The sequence below is a fragment of the Hypoxylon trugodes genome (genome assembly GCF_022578975.1).
Source record: "Hypoxylon trugodes strain CBS 135444 unplaced genomic scaffold F4822scaffold_4, whole genome shotgun sequence".
Taxonomy (NCBI): domain Eukaryota; kingdom Fungi; phylum Ascomycota; class Sordariomycetes; order Xylariales; family Hypoxylaceae; genus Hypoxylon; species Hypoxylon trugodes.
This window is the reverse complement of record NW_026250019.1, coordinates 293,113-307,421: the sequence shown is the minus strand read 5'-3', so window position 1 is coordinate 307,421 and position 14,309 is coordinate 293,113. Positions and strand designations below refer to the sequence as shown.

Genomic DNA, 14,309 nt, shown 5'->3' with positions numbered 1-14,309 from the left:
GTCGAACTTAAGTCTCCGTCTTTGAGTCGTCCTCTATGAAATCCTCATTCTTATAGATTCCCCTTCCCTTCTCCCTTTCCTCCTTCGCCCACTGAACTAATTCATCCCACGCCATGCTCAACCACTTTGAAATGCCTTTGGCCCCAGCGCCGTCTGCAGCTCTCTGCACTGTACCTTTACGTGAACCAAATGTAATTTTTCTCTCGTGATGCGGGTCTGCCCCTCCTAACAAGAGAACCTTTATCGTATCGACGGCTGCTTTAGTCATTTTTAATGAAGCATAAATTAGAGGAGTTTGCTTTGTTTTCTGTCCCCTATCTTCTTTTTTATAATTGGGGTTTGCTCCGAGTTGAAGCAGTGTTTCTGCAAGTTGTGGTGAGCATGCGTATTTCCCGGCTTCCACCAATCTTTCGTTTAGTCGTCCTTTGTAACCTGATAGTCTTCCATTGGAATTACGCAATTTACCTAATACGTGTTGCTCCTTCCAAAACTCTGCAAGCCTGACTTCGACATCGGGAGCCAGCTTCCTTGGTATAGATTCATTCTCTAAAGCCCTATAGGTTTGATTGGTCCTTATGAGGAAATCCTTCCATATATCAAATATTTCTAAAGAGCCCGAAGCAATGGCGTCCATCGTGATCTTTGTAGAATAGTGTTCGTCTATTGGCTCGCAGAGCCATGCGAAAACGGGGAGGTTCCCTCCCTCGATGGACTTCTCCAAATATGGGTGCAATTCGTATTTCCTAGCCTTCATAAACACGATTTTAGCCATTTCTAGGGACCCTGAATGGGCAACCAACTCCCCCGTATGTCGTAGAATGGTGTCCTTGCGAGGGGAGTATTCAATTACATGCATAAGTCGTTTCATCTCTTCAATATCGTCGCAATCGACGAAATCAAGCGAAACTCGTTCAAGTTCGTCCTCCCTAAAATCTTCGTAAAGAGAATCTGTGTCGTTAATGGTTGCTGATGCCTTATGTAAATGGTTATAGTGCTGGTCACATTGTGCCTGCGAAAGAAACCCAATGAAAAAGTATTCGCATGTTTGAACCGGACATTTAAAAGGGCGGCTGTGATGTTTGATGTGCCGATCGCGCGTTGACCGTTGTTCGAACCCTATGGAACGAAATCGGCATGCTACATAGCTGCACTTGAAAAGACGGGGACCATAGTGCTTCTTCAATGATGAGCAATGGCAGTCTTGTTTGTGCCCACCGTCCGGGCAGATTAGGCCCTCGAGATTCTGGTGGATTTGCAAGGCTGTAATCGAAAGAGTGGTTGGATCTTGGTCAACCCATGCATTGTCTGCCTCTAAACTAAGAATTAGTATCGAACTCTTGTAGGTGGATGCTCTAATGGATAAATCTCATACCCTCGTCTAATCGACAGTTATCTGCCCCCTTTTGCCATAATTGATGGGCGAGAAATTGTGACAGTAATTTCTGAATCTCGGGCGTCTCTTTGAGCGAGTCAAGACCCCAAATATTTGGCTTGCTTTCTGTGCTTTCGGCATACCTCACATTGCTGCGGATGACAAGGAATTGTTGAAGGAGTTCGAGTAGCTCCTGGGGTATCTCTCTCCTGCTGCATCTTGCCAACTGTTTCATGCTTTCCGCCCATTGAGACTCTGCCAAACGAAATAGGCGATAAACACCAACTCGGAGGTATTCCTGAACTTCGTCGTCGTCGGCGAATGGATCAAAGTTATCACAGCATAGATAATTGATATACGTCTTAGCGATATCTAAAATGGCCCCCTCTTCATTAATAAATGGTCTGTTCCGGTTCATAATATACCTGAAGTACAAGTCAGAGTTAGGTCTCACATTGAATATAACCCCCTAGGTAGGTATGAAAATACTCGCATACTCTTTCACTGTGAAATGGACGAGCTGTAACTTATCCCCATGGTGCGTGTCAATTAGGGGCCCGCAGAGCTGTAGATAATTTAGCGGCGCTGCTACATTTGGAACTGTTCTAGAATGAGGTTTTATGAGTAATGCTTGCTCCATCTCTTGGCGTGTTAGGGGAACAGAAGAGCAAGCAACCCATGATAGTATCCTTTTCGCAAGCCCCGAAGAAGAAATCAATGGGTTGAATATCCGTTGGATAACACGCCCATAACTGAAAAGTACGGCATTTAGTACAGCGATTTACATTTAGGATGAGTATCTTACATCTCGTCGAGTGTCTCGGGAAGAACACGGAGTTCTTCTTGGATTGTCTCGATATCTCGCAATGCTTCGATGTTCTCTAAAACGAGCCTAGCATAGAGGAACATACCTGAAAGATTCTTGGCATCCGTCATAAAAGTTCCGTATAGCTTACCCTTAGCTTTCATCGGTATTGGGAATAACATCTTTCGGATCCCAATGCAGGCTTCATCGTCGAATCCAGCGCGATCGAACCATTCTTTAGACCAATGCTTCACGTAAGAACGTATGCATCCGGTATTATTCTGTTCCACATTTATAATGGTAGAGACGTCTTGAAGAGCTCTGTTAAGGACATGTCCTTTTCTACTCACCAGGAGAAGCTTGGTATCCTCGCACTCTTCGACTAATCTAATTAGTCGATCCAGAAAAATCTGTTGCGTGGACCCCTTGATTTCGTCCAAACCGTCAATGACAATGTATGTCTTTCCAGCGCATTGCAGCAACATTGAAAGGGTATGAAGAGTGAGGTCCAGGTTTCCCTTCAATTCACGGCTCATGTCGTTTCCCTCGGGCATGATCTTGTTACATAGCACGGCTTTTAAGTCCCCTTTCCGGGAAGCCAATTGGAATAGAAGGGATTGGAAAATATGACGTGGTAAATCGGTATCACGCTTATAGTTGAGAAAAGCAAAAAAGGCAATTGCCTTGACCTTTATTCTTTAGTTCGTCGATAACCATAGATGCTAAGCACGATTTTCCTACATTCAAGTTAGACCTAAAGAGTAGACAGATATAAATATCAGATAGGTTTGACTGACCGGCCCCTGGGATCCCTTGAATCCAGATGATATTCGCCGATGTTTCTGTTGAATCTAGCCACTTGCAAAAGCCTGCGTCTCGTCGAAGCCAAGTTCCTGTTCCCTCACATCTTAAGGACCGTAAGGAATCGAGAATATCATATGACGGGGGATCCACGCATGTCTCGATTGATTGGAAAGTTTGGTTCTGTTGAAATTCAAAATCTCTTTCGTATTACGCATATGCCCTCTGTCGCGCCTCGTGAGCTTCCAGAACATCGCCGATTGAAATTCCATTATATAGGAGAAGTCGATGCTTCTCGATATTCTTAGAAATAATATCAATCCTGGATCTGCGGATAGGCCATAGACCTTCGAACGCAACTTGCCAGCCTGATCATATTAGCATAGCCTTCTATTCAATTCCCTGTATTGAATTACCTTTCAAGCTGAAGAAATTTAAGGCCGTCAAATAAAAATCGAGAATATCTTTAAAGAAAAGGCCGAGTACATAGCCAATACGTTCGTTGGCGTTTAATAGCGGTGTAAATTTATTAAAAGTAGGGAGGGCGGGTCCAAGGCATTTCATCACGTCCAAAATAGCATCGAAACACTTTGTGACATTGCTCGACGATTGAAGAAGGATTTTTATTGACCCCCAAATGAGCGCCAAGATATCGGGTTTGACTTGAACGAACACTTCAATAACACCAGCGTATTCTTGAAGCCGCTCGAGATACGGTTGGATCTTTTGGAGTCCACGAAGGCGTCGCTCGTGTCCCTGTTCTACCTGGAGCTTGGCTGTATAAGCCCAGATGTCATCAACTGTACATGCCTTCTGAAGTTCGGATTTATTTTTCTTGTCCTTTAATTCACCCAGGAACTCGGATTTGGCCTTCACAAAAATATCCTGAATAGTGCTGGTTGCATGCGAAGCCATTGGGTAGGGAATACTGTGTCAATGGAATATCGAAGTATTATACAAAAGAATTGGATCAAGAAACTCGACTTTTTGGGATCCATTTCAGAAAAACTTTTATTATCGTGTGTATTAGGTAGGATGATCAGCTGTATAGAGGTCGCACCGCAGTCCAGCCACACTTAATCGGCACAGCCTGCTTCTTTCTGCACATGCCTGCATGGACTTTATTCTCTTGGGTAATGTCTCAGCACATTGAGAAGTTGGTGTAGCGAAGTATGCCTGGATTGGTACCTAGATATTTAAGACATAATCTGGATAGGCGTTTTTTTACCCAGCCTGCATACCGCTTTTGCGGTACCCGGGTGGATAACATGCTCCTCGCAACGCCCTCGCCTGCCAGATCAAGGGCGACAGCAGAGCTCTAAGAAATTATGGGTTACCAGGCTAATTTTGCGGCTATTCCGTTAGGATATCTTCGCACGAGAAATTTGCGCCCTTCGTCAAATAACATAATGAACAGGCCAAAAGCAAAAGGCAAGAACCAATGTTCCACAGGGACCGGGGATGTGCCCAAAACCGACTGGAGCTGTGGAATATACAGCCAGAGAACGGCCATGGACAGGGCGAATGCGATCGCTGGGAAAAGATAAAGGTTTTGAGTGGTCTTGTTGAAGGCGGGAGGATGCTGAAATATGCTCCATCGTCGCGTACGAACGGCGAGCAAATTGAACCATTGCCTAAAACATGTTAATCGACTTCAATTAAGGCGATACAGGTTTCTTGGCTTACATGACGACTAGATTGACGAAGTAAATAGAAGAAGCTTCATTTAATTTGGTGGCATAGTAGTCTGGGTCAATCCAATCCGGGAGGTTCCCGAAAGAGAACCATAACACACGAAAGGGTATACCATTCTTCTCTAGATACCAATAAGCCATCGCGAAAGAAGCGATAGTTTCGATCATTCCGAGAACACCGTAGGCATGAATAATGAGTTGCCAATTAACCAAACGGTCCTTCTTAACGTTTCGTGGTTTTCGCAGCAAGACGTCAGCCTCCGGTTTTTCGTACGAGAGTACCGTTGCGGCAGCGCAGTCAGTGAAGCAACTACAAAAAAGGTAAGTTGTTATACACACGATCTTGCCTAGATTACCGGAGCACCCACCAAATGATAATCATGAGAAAAGATGAGAGGATTTGGGGAAGTCCGAATACGACGTTCGTCATGACAGGCCAGAATTCAGCGAAGCTACCGGCGGGTAAGAGGTAGCAGATGACTTTCTTCAGATTATCGAATACCACGCGACCGTATTGAACCGCTTCAACGACGGAAGAGAAAGAGTCGAGAAGCACCATATCCGCGGCTTCGATCGCAATGTCGGATCCACTCCCAAGAGCAATACCAACATCAGCGGCTTTTAAAGATGGCGCATCATTCACGCCATCGCCTGTCATTGCTACAACCCCATTGGTCTGAAACTCCCTCACGATACGTAACTTTTGCTCCGGTGTAGTCCGAGCGAAAACAATTTCGTCATACTCCGTCAGAGCCTTCCACTGGTTCTCGTTTAAGCTCAGTAACTCCGGTCCGCTAATGAGGATTGACGAAGGAGCGTCTGTGCATTTGATACCATTACTTGCTTGCTCCCTGGGGAGCGACGAAACATTGTCGACTAAGGATGTAGGATTGCTAATGATACCGGCATCCTGAGCAATAGCAAGGGCAGTAAGAGCAAAGTCGCCAGTTACCTTAAAATTGTCAACGAATGTTCATTGCAGATATCGAATGCCACTTACCATGAACACCCTTATGCCAGCACCGCGCAATGTAGAAACCACCTCACGGATTTCCGGGCGCAGAGGATCGACAATAGCTACAAGGCCAACTAGAGTTAAGTCTGATTTCGCCTGTTCGATTATCTCGTCTTCAAATTGACTCGTCCCGGACTGATGCTGCAGTTCACCCTGCCGTATGACCTTGCGGGCAAGTAAAAGACATCGTTTTCCTTGGCTGCTATATGTGTCTTTTACTCTTTCAAATGTTACCCGCATTTCCTCATCAAAGGGGTGTACATCTCCTGCATTATTAACGAACGACGAACATCGGCCGATTAGGACATCGGGAGCCCCTTTAATGGTTAATAGACTAATACAGGTTAGTATCAGCAAGAATATAATAGGGATTATCTCGGATGCCTTACGTATCGCCCTTATTGAAGTTGTCTGCTTCGCTCTCCGACAACGTAGCTTTCAGACAATCTTTTCTAAACAGGGAAAACGTTCGAATCATGAATTTGTTCTTACTGTTGAACGCTAGTTCGTACGTCTTTTGCCAGCATTGGCGCATGTGGTGCACGGATCCGAATCGTTCAGAGAATCTTAAGACAGCCTGATCGGTCGCATCGCCAAAAACACGACGCTGCTCAATAGGTAAATCCATAGTGGCGGCATCGAATTCAGCTGCGTTGCAGAGTCCAGCGATAGCTCGTACTTGGCCTACACCTGTTGTCACCATGCCGGCGATGGCTGGGGCCGTGCTCCCTTCCAGTTCGTCTTCAGCCCCTTCGATTGTGATAGTGTGGGTTCCAATAGTACATTCAGTAACAGTCATTCGGTTCTAAATGAAAAATTAGTCTAGGCTCAATGGAACACTGACGTTGATATCGATTTGTTCTTTACCTCGGTAAGAGTTCCTGTCTTGTCTGAGCAGATCACTGAGACAGAACCAAGGGTCTCGACTGTCTTCAATGACTTGCATAAAACTTTATGCTTCCGCATCAGGTTCGCGGTGATGGTCAAGCCGGCTGTTAACGCGATTGGTAGACCTTCGGGGATGAAAGCGATAGCTACGCTAACGCAGTCGACGACCAGTGTCGGGACGTTGATCCAATCTGGATGGACCTTTTTCAGCCATGCACCCCTACGCACCGTTAGCACCCGTTAGCCTAAGCGGCATCCGCAGCGAACTCACCAGACAATCAACACGATAGTTATCATAGTAAGCATAATCGAGCAGATGATGATAACGAAGTATAGAACCTCCTTTTCCAATGTAGTCATCTTGGATTTAGGCTCGTTTGTCAAAGCAGCGATGCGACCGAATACCGTGCGGTCGCCAGTTGCCACAACCAACCCCACACAGGATCCAGAGACGCAGTGAGTACCTTGCAAGCCAATGCAACGGGTTTCGAGGTAGTTGTCATCAGTTGAGTTCACCGTCGCCGCAAGGGGTAAGGACTCTCCAGTTAGGATAGATCTGTCGAACTTGGCATCGCTAGAGACTTGTAGGAAGCGCATGTCAGCCGGTAGTTTATTGCCTGCTTTGATGAGTACGATATCTCCCGGGACGAGATCCTGTGCATCAAGAGAAGCCTGTACACCATCTCGGAGGACCATGGAATCTTCGGGAAGCATGCTTTTAATAGAACTCATCACTCGTGAGGAACTCCAGTCTTGGAACATATTGAACGCAGCTTGGATGAAGAACACTGCAACAAGGACAATACCTAGGGCCTAAGGGGGGAGTTCTGGTTAGTATCACGAGAGTTCGCATGCTTATTCCATTTAACCTTGCTCACCAGATTAGCCAGAGATGGCGGCTGGCCAAGTGGTTTCCATGCGACGAAAACTAGAATAGCTCCGACTAGGAGTACGGGGCCAAATCCCTTGAAGAAATACCCAAAGAATTTTTGAATTGTATCGGACTTTGGTGGCGACGGAGCATTTCGGCCGTACTCCTTCAGTCTTCGTGTAACCTGTTCGTTTGAGAGCCCTTCGGCCATCGATGCGCTGAGACGACGAAGAGCCTCGTCAGTTGAAATTGTGTGCCATTCAAGTGAAGATAGCTCTGTGCCAATGATGTGAGCAAGGGGACGAAGGGAAATGTCGGGTCGAGCTTATCAACCCTTGGTAGCCGTGTCTTTCGCCTTCGATAGCGCCTCGACATCTTGCTGTTTAGATTCCTCGATTTGATACGATCTGAATGAAAATTCGACGTTAGCATTGAAACCTAGTTTTGTATTATTAGGCGGGAATGTAATGACTTACACGGTACGGTATTGAATTGGGAGGATAATCGATGGGTCAACTTCACGTCGCGAATGCACACTTCGAATAGACATTGAGCCACTAGAATGTGCACGACGAAGCCCACGCGAAGGCTGGCCTGCCTCTTCATCGTCCCATTTCACGCCATGCTTTAATTCGGGTTCGTCCATATTTCAGGGGTAAATACAAATATGTGAATCTTGTAGTTCAATGTCTGCCAAATAACCCTTCTGAGTAGCCAGCAGTTAATTCGGATGCAGAAAAGTCATGATGAGGCGAAGTGAATGCCACAATTTATAATATTCGGCAAGGCCTGTCTAATCGAGAGTTCACAGGTCACCGATTTTGGTGGTAAAAGGCTGTTGGAAAAGCAACCAAAACAGGATGTCGCACTGTCAATTGTGAGCCACCCTCACATATTTCCCACAGTATAACTTAATCATCCATACTCGACGCTCTGCTCAGCTCCGCATCACATGTCGGCAACCACAACAGGCTTTTTGGCGCCAGGAGCTCGAGAAAATAGACATTTTCACAATATCATCCTTTGAGCTTCATGAAAATTCGCGCACCGGATCTAGTAAAGCTCTGCTAAGCTACCAAACCAGGTGCTCGTAAATCAGCTCCCCAGGCTGGCGTGCTCCAAGGAGATTTAAGCGGTAAGACGGAGATGTCATGGGAAAACATGGTGCTAGTCGTAACACATATATCGCAGTACCACTAACGAGTTAAGAATGTACACACTCACGTGTCCGCGACGCCTGCGAGAAATGTTGGTGCTTTTCATGAGCAGGGGAACCTTGGAGTAATCAAATAAGGGGCGGCCTCCCAAATGTGGGTCGACATTGATATACGGAGCTCATTATCTCCCCATTTTTGGATGGGATCTGTGGGGTATGCAAGCTCAAATACAGAATGAAGCATCTCTTCTGCGTGATGATGTATTTTTACCACCTGAGGTATACATTTACATTTACATATAGACATTACTTACACGTGGGGTACTTAGGTACGAAACTTTACGACTTTACAGTTTACTTTGTCCTGATTGGCCCCAGTTCCACAATTCGGCGTTCCTAATCAGGTAACTTTATAAGAAACTGAAGACTATTTGCTTTTTATTAACTCTTAATGGTCAGACGGGTGGCTTTTTTATGCCGTCTTGGATAATTTAAACACATTCACTAGCATAAAGTATTTGTGCAATTATGAATATCAATTGAGAATTAATAAATCAGTGAGTGCTTAAATCCCGCAACCTTTTGCCAGCTCTGCTCTACGGGGCGCCATCAAACAGGCTAGGTGGCTGTGTAATTACATTATGTACAGCATCCCCGTATCCGCCTAGTGCCGCTTTTGGTACTTTAAAGTTGCGTCAATAAAAGGCCTCCACTAGAAAAAACATACCCTTAACCCACTTTCTCACTCTGAAACTCGACGCTTTCTAAAAACGTGCTTACCTAACGTTGATTTTAGTTATCGTAGCATATCGTCATCGTGCAAGGGAACGGGAAGTATGCTCCCCTATCCTCTCTCATGTACAAATAGGAACGGCCAGGTGCGGACACTTTCTTGAGCTCTCCTTGAGCACCGGGAGCCCTCCGAACATTCTTCAGCTTGAAAACAGATCGGAACATCTCTGTTAACCCAGCTTGACTTGCATTACCTCCAAAGTAAGCGTGAGGTCCTAACCCGAAATGGATGTAAGCATCCAATGGACGACGCGGATTCACTTTCTCGGGGTCAGGGAAATGTTTGGCATCCTTAGCCGCATCGATCTTTGCGAGTAATGTTAGTAACTTAAGGGATATGATAAGGGTTAATTAAGGGCGCACTTACAGAGCTGACAAAAACGCGATTTCCAGATCTAACGGGCACTCGGTGGCCATCGCTCTCCCCGATCGTATCGTCGACTGCCACTTCACGGTATAAACCGAAAGTTCCCGCGAGCCTGATGCCCTCCATACAGTACCCGAGCATCAATGCGTCTGTTTCATCCGTGGATGGGGTATTCGCGACGCGATACAACTCAGGGATGTATTTGGATCCCTCTGGTGATAAGAAGTAGTCCACAGCTTGGGCAAACTATACAATGTGAGTTATAGGATGAATGAAGAGTCAGGCATAAGGAAACATACCACTTCCGCGATGCTTGTTACAGATGCGCCTGCGGTCGGCATGATTTGACTCGATGCGATATCGTAATTGCTCATGCCAGCTTTGGAAAGTCCCTTGATCAAATTAGTACCATACGCTGCCAACGGATCATTCTTCTTTGGCCTTGAAGCGAACAAATTACCAACACCGAAACTCGTTACCAGCTTTACATCTGCTTCAATTAGTTTGCTCAATTGCCCCGCCACAGCTTTTGCTGCCTGGCGTAACGGGAATGATTTGACAGGGTCGATATCAAAGGAGATGCAAACAACTATTATAGCGAGAACCATGTATAGTTCTTGTTCGCTATAAATACCCCTTGGGTTCTCTTCTGTCTTGAGTGGCAAATTGAATACCCGCGAGGCGAAATGCACCGGCCCAATGTTCCCAACATCTCGGACAATGTCAACGAAATTTTGCCCGGCCAGCTTATAACTTTTCTCTCTGATCAGCTTATCAGTGACCTGCGAGTAGAAGGTCTTGATGTCCGAGTTCCAATCCTCTTTGTATAGTTGATATTGTATACTCTCCCACTGTCTAGCCTGAAAGGCGGGGTCTTCCGAAAGCTTAGAGGGGTTACGGCCGGCGCCCATTAGGAATGAAAATCCTTCATTCCAAATGGCTTTATACTTGTCTTGGTTGTCGAATATGTATTGGGCGCCCTCGTAGGTTGTGATGTTAACTTGTGGATGGATAAATGAAGGACGGTCGTAATTGAAGTTCTGAACTCGGCCAAGGTTGGTTAGGATCATCTTGGTCTCGCTTGGAACTAGATGGATCGGTTAGTCGCCATGATTACTAGCCCCCTTTTCTGCGAGTGTGTACTTACCGACCATAGGGTAATGAGCATAGACTGAGTCGCTCCTGAAGTAGTTAGGGAAAGCTCGGATGAACAGCTTATAGAACACGCAGCCCTGGTTGACGTTTAGATCATACGCCACTTCATTATATCCCCAAGACGTGAGGCCACGCGGGTGATAATCGGTAGTGTAGAAACGATCTCCTCTAGTGAGGCAGACGGCATCTGATAGGATGACACGGGAGATGGTGTAGGTAGGCTAATGATGGGGTTAGTAGTTTCACTTCCATCGCATCGCAAGTCACTTACGGCAATTCCAACACCGGGGACCATTGGCTCCTTCGCCTCCTCAGCCACGATCCCTGGGTATAACTCAACATAATCCGGATGTTCGTAAAGATTTCGGAGCGAACCGGAAATCTCAGGATCGGAATTGATGTCTTCGAATCTCTCGTAAGGCTTAAGTCCGAAGTGTTTGCGGAACTCGTTCAGACCCGCGACGTTCCACTTCCGACCTTGGAGGATACCCAATATCTCGACTGGCTTCATTGCCTGGGGTACATTGCGACCACCAAATGCCCCTGCGCAATCCTCTATGGAATCACATATGCAGTTAACAAGGTCATCGTCATTGAACGCGCCGTTAGCGTTACGCTTGAAGCCGCCGAATACTCTCTCAGCAGGGTCTTCCGGGATACCACGTTCGAATTTCGCGAAGCCCATGAACATATCGTGATCACTCAGCTCCTGTGGATCTTTGTTGAATATCCCTCGGAAGAAATCTTGAACCCATTGGTCGTCCTTGGCTGAGATGCATGAATGCCACCTGCGAATATTTAACTAATTGCATCTTTCAGACTTGGAAATATATATCACTCACCTGTAACAAAGATTGAACTCGGCGGAAACCATACTTCCAGTACCACGCTCAGACCCTGAATTAGTTCCAGCGTCACGGCCCATATCTGCTCGAGGATCAAGAGTCCACGTGGTGTTGGATCGGTTGAGATTGATGATGTTTCTCACATAGTCCACGAGGGTAATGTTAATGTATAATCCGGAAGTCACAAGCCGGGCAGTTTGGAAAAGGTCATTGTCGTATTTATCCCATGCGGCCTTTTCTTTCTCCTTGCTAAGACCCGGGCCGGGTGGCGTAAAGCGGCCACCCTCATTGATGGCAGCAAGGTTTGCTGCCACGTAGTTGTGGAAACGATTGAACATGATTAAGAGGACGCTTACTCCTGGCGGGGAACCAAGAAGCCGCTTGTCGGCATAAGTATCGGGCTTCATCATCCCATCTTTGAAAGTTCGGATGGTCTTTTGCATTTCTTCGTTACTACCATAGAGCGGAGAAAGATCTAAGAACGAGGAAGTCTTAGTTTTGCTTATGTCTGTCTGATCGGTCCAGAAGAGGTCGTGAATGATGATGGTCGCCCAGTACCAAAGTATCGAGGAGACATTGTTCGGATGCTTGCGATATTCGGTCCGCTTCATGACTGATTCGAAGATAAGCGATGGGTCAGGCAAAGCACCCAGAGGTACAATGCCAGGGCGACAAGTTCGAGCATACGTAGATCCAGCTGCTCCAAGTTGAGGGTTTGTCGGGTTATTCCACGATCCATCCGCCATCCTGTATTGATGTTTATCTCCCATGTACAGTAGAGGCGGGTGGTCCAACGTGTACCAAAGTTCATTTATGAAGACATTGGTCAACTCCTCTCTAAGCCGAGACTTATCGGGTAGGCCAGCGACGAGTTGGATAACGCGTTCCATTATCATTGTCTTGTCATCGGTAACCTGTTCCCCCTTGAGCTTGCTCCGAACAAGATCCGCGATTGTCCTCACATCTACATATTTCTTAGTCAGTCTCATCATGGGCTTCTCCGTCGGCGAATGAGGACATACCTTTCATACGGATATGTTTTAAATCATTCCTAAATCCTGGTCTCTGGACTGTGGTGGTATATGTCCCATCGCCGTTCTGGGTAGGCAGAGGTCGTCGTGAAGCCTGAAGCAATTGCCCAAATTGGGCAAAGACGGCTGAGACACCTTCACGGTCGGCCCTCGGCGGGGTCTCCTGTTTCCCTCTATGAATAGAGCTAGATGACGATTTCGACGACTTGTTCATTGTGGTAAAGCTATTGGAATCGACATGACGAGCCCCGTTTCCATTAGACCCATTGAGCCCATCATCCATTTTCCCGTTTACCATTGTGATTTAGTTAGGAAAAATCAACACTGGAAGATAGAGGTTTACCCCCGATTTAAAAATGCAGGCGCCCCAGCGCCACATTTTAAACATGCCCAGATATCAACCAAGTATTACAAAGCACGGCTACCAGCTCTCGGTCCGCTGGATAGTTTAGGAGAACCCTTCCAGTCTCAAAGGTATAAGCATCGGACACTCTACCTAAGCTCTCTACGAATACAACAGGGATCGGATGTGCTCTAGAAAGCAATGCGTATGATTAGCTTTAGAACCAATACGGGCCTTACACGACAGATCACGTCACATCGAGAGAGTAGCAGTATCCGGGACAATAGTGTACACAACAAGCGGGGTAACTTAAGATAGTTCTATGTGATTGCTCCCATTACCAATTCACCGCCTGATGATGTCGTCTGGTGGTGATTGATCGTCGATGTTGAGCATATAGAACTGGCGTAATAGTGTCGACAACCCCCTTTAAGATCGTTAACGGTCATTGGCCAGTTTGATGTCTGACATTCAATATATTTAATTTTACGGCATTTCCGGGAGTCCATCGTCGAGCTAATTTAAGACTCTTCATCTACTCTCTGGTCTTAACTTATTTTTATTTGAAAAGGAAAATAAATGGTCTTTATAAAATTGCGAAGGCGTATCGTCGGGTGGTTATTAGCAACCGAAACAGCTAGCCACGTTTTTAGTATCCCCAGTGATTCTTCAAATATAGCTGAATGTCTCTAACTAGAAATGATTGACATTATATCACCTTGTATAACCAATGAAACGGGGAATAGTGCGCCACGAAAACTCCACCGAGTACAGTTGCCGGTGCGGGCCGTGTCCACGGGCAACATAACCAGGTTAACTGGCCAAGTGATCAACGTCCATCCGCGTCAACTCCAGTCAAGCCTCTTACGTTTAGGCGACTTACGAGTACAACAAGCATCTTTTTTCCGTCCCGACGAATCATCATCCCCAGGGGTATCGGATGGCTGCATATTCAGCTAAGCTGACTCGCAATTATTTGCTGCAGGTTGCTTTTCACAACGTACAGATAGGTCACGATTTTCAAGTAGCGGTTCTTCGTGCATGATCGTCCAAGGGAAGGGAGAGGGGAGTTTACTCCAACCCCTCGTGGTAGGAATGATTTCTTATTTCCATCAATGGTTTTAGATGGAGATCGACATCATCTTTGCGCCGAGACATGAAGTCTCTTTTTTTT

The 14,309-nt window shown here is 46.2% G+C and overlaps 4 protein-coding genes across 4 annotated transcripts; all 4 read right to left on the bottom strand.

Moving 5' to 3' along the window:
• Window positions 1–7: 7 nt before the first annotated feature.
• Window positions 8–2,731, bottom strand: F4822DRAFT_427697 (uncharacterized protein; the record flags this gene model as incomplete). The annotated part of the gene is made up of 4 exons (XM_051460786.1): window positions 8–1,311; window positions 1,373–1,797; window positions 1,870–2,124; window positions 2,178–2,731. 4 exons carry the CDS (start codon window positions 2,729–2,731, stop codon window positions 8–10), a joined length of 2,538 nt encoding a protein of 845 aa, XP_051315118.1.
• A 596-nt stretch (window positions 2,732–3,327) lies between these two features.
• Window positions 3,328–4,100, bottom strand: F4822DRAFT_197847 (uncharacterized protein). Its single transcript, XM_051453667.1, has one exon. It carries the CDS (start codon window positions 3,891–3,893, stop codon window positions 3,369–3,371), a length of 525 nt encoding a protein of 174 aa, XP_051315117.1. The 5' UTR covers window positions 3,894–4,100; the 3' UTR covers window positions 3,328–3,368.
• A 211-nt stretch (window positions 4,101–4,311) lies between these two features.
• Window positions 4,312–7,996, bottom strand: F4822DRAFT_436884 (calcium ATPase; the record flags this gene model as incomplete). Its single annotated transcript, XM_051462358.1, has 10 exons — window positions 4,312–4,612; window positions 4,665–4,982; window positions 5,041–5,624; window positions 5,673–6,021; window positions 6,077–6,492; window positions 6,555–6,795; window positions 6,847–7,388; window positions 7,454–7,722; window positions 7,780–7,853; window positions 7,923–7,996. 10 exons carry the CDS (start codon window positions 7,994–7,996, stop codon window positions 4,312–4,314), a joined length of 3,168 nt encoding a protein of 1,055 aa, XP_051315116.1.
• Window positions 7,997–9,394: 1,398 nt separating this feature from the next.
• On the bottom strand, window positions 9,395–13,006 carry F4822DRAFT_436883 (linoleate diol synthase; the record flags this gene model as incomplete). The annotated part of the gene is made up of 7 exons (XM_051462357.1): window positions 9,395–9,700; window positions 9,762–10,007; window positions 10,061–10,848; window positions 10,909–11,137; window positions 11,188–11,704; window positions 11,759–12,725; window positions 12,784–13,006. The coding sequence occupies 7 exons, from the start codon at window positions 13,004–13,006 to the stop codon at window positions 9,395–9,397; spliced, it is 3,276 nt and encodes a 1,091-aa protein (XP_051315115.1).
• Window positions 13,007–14,309: the final 1,303 nt, after the last annotated feature.